This window comes from Notamacropus eugenii, chromosome 1 (assembly GCF_028372415.1).
Source record: "Notamacropus eugenii isolate mMacEug1 chromosome 1, mMacEug1.pri_v2, whole genome shotgun sequence".
Taxonomy (NCBI): Eukaryota; Metazoa; Chordata; class Mammalia; order Diprotodontia; family Macropodidae; genus Notamacropus; species Notamacropus eugenii.
Window position 1 is genome coordinate 327,154,488 of NC_092872.1, and position 5,839 is coordinate 327,160,326.

Below are 5,839 nucleotides of genomic sequence, written 5' to 3' on the forward strand. Positions count from 1 at the left end.
TGTTCTTTTTTTCTCACAGTGAAGAAGGAAGAAGGCATGTGATGGCATGTAATATATATTATAACATATAATATATATTATAATACATTATATATAAATATTATAATATATAATCACACTTATGTGAGAAGCATAGAGTGAAGTGCTGGGCACTGGACTTGAAGTCTGGAAGATCTGGGTTAAAATATCCTCTCTGATACTTGGTGACCCTGTTCCTCATTTTCTTCATCTATAAAATGAGGGGGGTGGATCCAATTGCTTTTAAGGTCTCTTCCATGTCTAACGTTATTATCCAATTAAAGTGTATTTTCCCCTTAAACAATTTTTCTTGCCAGCTAAGTCTTTGGGTTGTTTTTTGTTTTTTATTTTGGCACATAGTGTTATATGACTGGTTCAGTCGCTTAATCATGCTCTTACCACAGAGGTGTCAAACATACAACAAAGAACCAAATTAAAATGTAATTAGAAAATATTTAATTAAATAAATCAAAATGCAATACTACATAATGTCAATTTGTGGTTTTCACAATGATTGGTTTCTATTTGAGTTTGATACTATTATTGTAGGCAACTCTCTGATCATATTTTCAGGAATGGTACCAACCTAGATTAGTAGATGTTTCCTTCTAGGTCTAGTCCCTATCCCTATCCCTACCACTATCCCTGTCTTTGTTTGAATAGTAGTCCTGACTCTTCCTCTCTACTGATAGTAGATTGGGGTGTAGTGAAAAATAAAATTTACATTTATATTTCCATAGTCAGATGCTCACAGCTATAGAATCTTGTCTTTTAGAGCATTGAGTCTTAGGAGAGGGAGATTTGAATTTGGATGGGAAAAATATTTGTTTTAATTTCAAGCTTTATTTCTAATTGTTCCTTTTTAAGTTAATTTATTTATTTTTAGTTTTCAACATTTACTTCCATAAGTTTTAAATTTTTCCCCTCCCTCCCTGCTCCTTCCCCAAGACAGCCTGCAATCTAATATATAGGCTTTGTATATACATTCCTATTAAATATATTTTCACATTAGTCATGTGGTATAGAAGAATTATAATGAATGGGAGAGACCATGAGAAGGAAAAAAAAACAAAACAAAAAAAGAAAATAGTCTGCTTCACTCTGCATTCAGATGGGGAAAATATTTTTTTTTAAACAAGTCTTTATTTAATAAATTGGTAGGACAGTGAACATTCAAACAGTATAGAAAAGACAATCAGTGTTCACAGGGATTTACCAGTTTTGTTCAGACTGAGACCACATGACAAAAGCCTCATCTGCCCAATAAATTAAAAAACAACAACAACACTTAGAGTTACTGGGAAGTTATTGCACTGTCCTTAAAGAGACACCAAGATGAAGACAACTGTAGTCCAACTTTTTTCTGTGCCTAGGGCATCTTAACACAGGCTCTTTGGCAGCTCCTCTGTTTCCACCTGCCTCAGAGGACTGAGCCAATAAGCCACTTTGTGCTTGCTTTTATTCCTTCAACTGTCTTACTTCAGAATGATGTTTTAAGTAGTTGCATTTTCTCACTTAACTCACAGTACTGAAGATTAGAACTAGTGCAAGTTAAGGTATTGACCATTCAAGTTAATTTTTTCCCCCTTCAACACCCCAGACAGAAGACAATTTCCCAAAACTATATCCCGCTTCAGTAGCATTTCTTATATGATAACATAATAATCTTGGCTCAAATTTCCTAAAGTTAAGAATCTTAAGATTTTGCACTGTTTGATTCTTTGCTTTTTCGGCCGCTTGGTGATTTCGAAGAATTTGCTATGATCCAAGGATGTTCAAGGACCTCCTTGAGTGTCAGCCTTTGGTAAGGATTATGCTTCAAAAGTCTTGAAATGAGATCTCTAGCCCCTTCTGTTACAAAGTCAGGGAATTTATATTCAACCTTTGAAATGCTTCTGTAAGTTTCTTGATAAGTTTCTGCCTCAAAAGGAGGTTTTCCAACTAGAAATTCATAGCACAGAACTCCAAGACTCCAAAGATCTACCTTTTCATCATGCATCCTGCTTTCAATCATCTCAGGAGGTAGATAGTCAAGTGTGCCACAAAGAGTTGTCCTCCTAGATGATGGGGCATGAACTGACCAGCCAAAATCTGCAATCTTCAGCTCTCCATCTGATCCAAGTAGTAAGTTCTCTGGCTTAATATCACGATGAATCACCTTTTTTGAGTGGCAGTATGATAAGGCATCTGCCAGTTCTGTGATATAAGTAGCCGTTCTCTGTTCACCAAACTTTGAAAGCTTTTGAAGCTCTCTATAGACTTCTCCACGAGGTGCATATTCTAGAATTAGGTAAACTCTTGTGACATCATGAAAATAACCGTATAATCTCAGAATATTAGGATGCCTAAGATGAGACCGTATTTCTACTTCTCGCCTCAGCTGATGTTCAACTCCTGCTTTTTCCAGATGGGACTTAAAAAGCACTTTAAGTGCCAGGATAAACTTGCTTTGCTTCTCTCGTGCCAAGTAAACACTTCCAAACTTTCCTTTTCCCAAAGGGCGACCAATTTGAAAGTCATCCAATGCCCACTGCCTTTTTTTTGTTTCCTCATTTTTCTGCCTTGGTGGTTCTCCCTTTCCAGAAGTGTTTGCTGACGCTGGTGTCTGAGACTGCTCAGTGTTTAGAGTGCTATTTGGTGTTCTTGATACAGGATGAATTACAGGTGCTGGTTGTAACTTCTGTGGCTGTTGAGTGTGAATTGCTTTATGACTGGAGATATTCTTTTGTGCCTGGGAAGAAACTAGAAGAGTATTTGATGAACATAAGACTCGCTGAGCTTGCCCACTACTTGTAGGTAACCGATTCTGAGAAGAAATCTGCTGAGTCACAGGCACACGCTTTGGACCTTCCCCAAGTGGAGTCATCTTGTTGCTAGGTCCTGAAACACTGTTTTCTTTAGATTTCTCCATGTTGCGTCTTCTCGTACTTTTCCCAGGAGAGATTAAAAAAAACCTCCGGCCTCAAGTCACATCCGCTCACTAGGTCGCTGGAAAAGAGAAATCAGGGAAAATATTTTTTAATTATTTAGACAGAATTGATTTCCTTTGTAATCCTGCATGTTTTTTACTTTATACATTTAAAAACATTATTGTTAATGGGGTACATAACAAAAAAAATTAAGAACCCTGTTTCTAAGAAACTCTACCCCCTTTCCATCTGTTATTGTTTAGTGGTATCCCTCTATTCATTACCCCTTGGACCATAGAACACCAATACTGTCCATGGGGTTTTCTTGGCTTTCTTGGTTTGCCATTCCCTTCTCCAGTGGATTAAGGCAAACTGAAGTTAAGTGACTTGCCCAGGGTCACACTGCTACTAACTATCTGAGGCTGGATTTGAATTCAGATCTTTCTGACTCCAGGCCCAGCACTCTATCCACTGAGCTATATAGCTGCTTCCTTTTATACAGTACTTACTATGTGCTAGGCACTGTGATAAGAACTATACAATTATTATCTCATTTGATCCTCACAACACAACTGGGAACTAAGTGTTATTATTATCCTCATTATATAGATGAGCACCTGAAGCAAACAAAGGTTAGGTGACTCGGGTAGTGAGATATAGCTAGTAAATGCCTGAGACTAGATTTGAACTTGGATCTTCCTGATTCTAGGACCAGAATTCTGTCCACTGTATCACCTATCTTTCCCACTTTCCATCTCCACTTATTTAAAGATACTGGCTGCACTTTATGGGCAACACAATGTTGTTTTTGCCTTAGTGACTTTGAGTCTAATCTTCGTGCACATGACTCCATTGCAAAGTGAATATAATATATGACTCCACTATAATATGAAATAAGATTGGAAAAGGAGATTGAACCCATAATGTGGAAGGTCTTAAAATCTAGGCTGAGGATTTGTATTTTATCCTGGAAGCAATAGGGGAATCACTGGAAGTTTTTTAATGGGCAGTGTCTTGCATGGTCAGATCTCTGTTTCAAATAGAGAGTTTTGGTAACTGTGGATGGAATGAAGAGGACAGAACCTGAAAGCAGAGAAACCAGTTAGGAGACTATTGTAGTAATATGGGTTTGACATTAAGACTTTATAATGGTTTATATAATATGATGGGACAGCTAAATGGCTCATTGGAGAGGGTGGAGGTCTAGAAACAGGAAGACCTGAGTTCAAATCAAGCTTCAAACACTACTTCTGTGACCCTGGGCAAGTTAATTAACCTCTGTTTGCCTTAATTCATTAGAGAAAGAAATGGCAAATCACTGCAGTATCTTTGCCAAGAAAACCCCACAATATGGTCCATGGGGTCACGAAGACTCAGACACAACTGAACAGCAACAATGTAATATGACAATATTATGTATTCTATAATGTCATATATAAGACTTTTTAATAGCGTATAGTATGTGTGAGTATGTGACAGATGTTGTAGAAGTAGAATTGACAAGATTTGACACCCTATTAGGTATAGGGGATGAGAAAGTGGGAGATTTTGTTCACTGACTATCTGAGAAAGCAAAATGCTGTTTTGGAGAACTGAAACTATATTTATAAGGTCTTAAAATAGGAGCTGGGTGTGTAATAAGGGGACATTATCTATGTCTTAGCTCAAGAACCATCTTGGTTCTTGTATATGGACTCTTGTTCAATTATTTCAACTGTGTCCAACTCTTTGTGACCTCATTTGGGGTTTTCTTGGCAAAGGCATTGGTCTGCCATTTTCTTCTCCAGTTCATTTTATAGATGAGGAACTGAGATAAATTGAATTTAGTGACTTGCTCAGGATCACACACCCAGTGTTGGGGGACAGCTCTGGACCGGGGTCCCCCGTGAGGACCGTGAGACGCCTGAGGGTCCAAACCTGCTTACGTGGCAGGCTAGCTGTTCTAGCAAGCCATGGGGTACTGGGATGGCCCTGGTAACAGGCTGGCTCCACCCACGGGGAGGCACTTGGGAGGAGCTCGCCCGCCCATGGGAGGTACGGGGGAGGAGACAGGGGATAATAAAAGGGGATGACCATGAGAGCTGGGGAGAGAGAAACGGAATAAAGCTTGCTGGCTGCAACTCCTTTCGGGTGCTCTGCCTGTTTATTCCCCTCCCCCAACAGGGAGAGGGAATTCCCTCCCCCGAACCAGGAGGAGGGCCGGAGACGTCCGAGGACCGGGGATAGGTAAGTAGAAGGCGAAGGCCCGGGAGTCGCCCCGGGCAACCCAGTAAGTCTCTGAGGCCAGATTTGAACTCAGGAAGATGAGTCTTCCTGACTTTAGGCCCAGTACTCTATCCACTGTACCAGCTAACTGTACCTATGTGGACTCTAAACAAGGCTAGTCTTCCCAGATACAGTTAATATCCTGTGCTGGGAAAATTCTTGAGTGTCCCCTAGTACTTTTGGACATTTCTCTTTGGAAGAGAAAGTTCATATTGTGTTTAAACTGCTAGTACTTCAGTAAGTCTTAATTAGTTATTTTCTTAGGTGAACTAGTGGATAAAAGAAAGATTTGGCACCATTCTTCATTAAATGGTTTATTATGGTATTTGGGGGAGATAATATGAACCTAGTTGAGAATGGTATTTAAAGCTTTAACCCTAAGTGAAACATGCATTAGCAAATGCCCAGTAAAGTTCCCATCGTTTCTTTGAACAAACAGAATCCCAACATTTCTTTAAATAAACAGAATCCCATCATTTCTTTAAATAAACAGAATTGTCATATCCAAATTCTCAAACTCCTAGAAAAAACTGCCTCCATTTGCTCCCTCCATTTTCACCTTTTTCACTTATGGTTCAACATTTTATACTCTGATTTCCAACCTTATTATTCCTTATGGCACAGTAGTATTTCGTTACGTTCATAGA

General features: G+C 39.0%; 1 protein-coding gene across 1 annotated transcript; it reads right to left on the reverse strand.

Moving 5' to 3' along the window:
* Positions 1–1,157: 1,157 nt before the first annotated feature.
* LOC140518011 (aurora kinase A-like) lies at positions 1,158–3,038 on the reverse strand. The gene has a single exon (XM_072629716.1). It carries the CDS (start codon positions 2,927–2,929, stop codon positions 1,715–1,717), a length of 1,215 nt encoding a protein of 404 aa, XP_072485817.1. The 5' UTR covers positions 2,930–3,038; the 3' UTR covers positions 1,158–1,714.
* Positions 3,039–5,839: the final 2,801 nt, after the last annotated feature.

What these genes read in the sequence shown, in the direction of transcription:
- LOC140518011 (XM_072629716.1), bottom strand. Translation starts at nt 2,929, where the DNA reads ATGGAGAAATCTAAAGAAAACAGTGTTTCAGGACCTAGCAACAAGATG.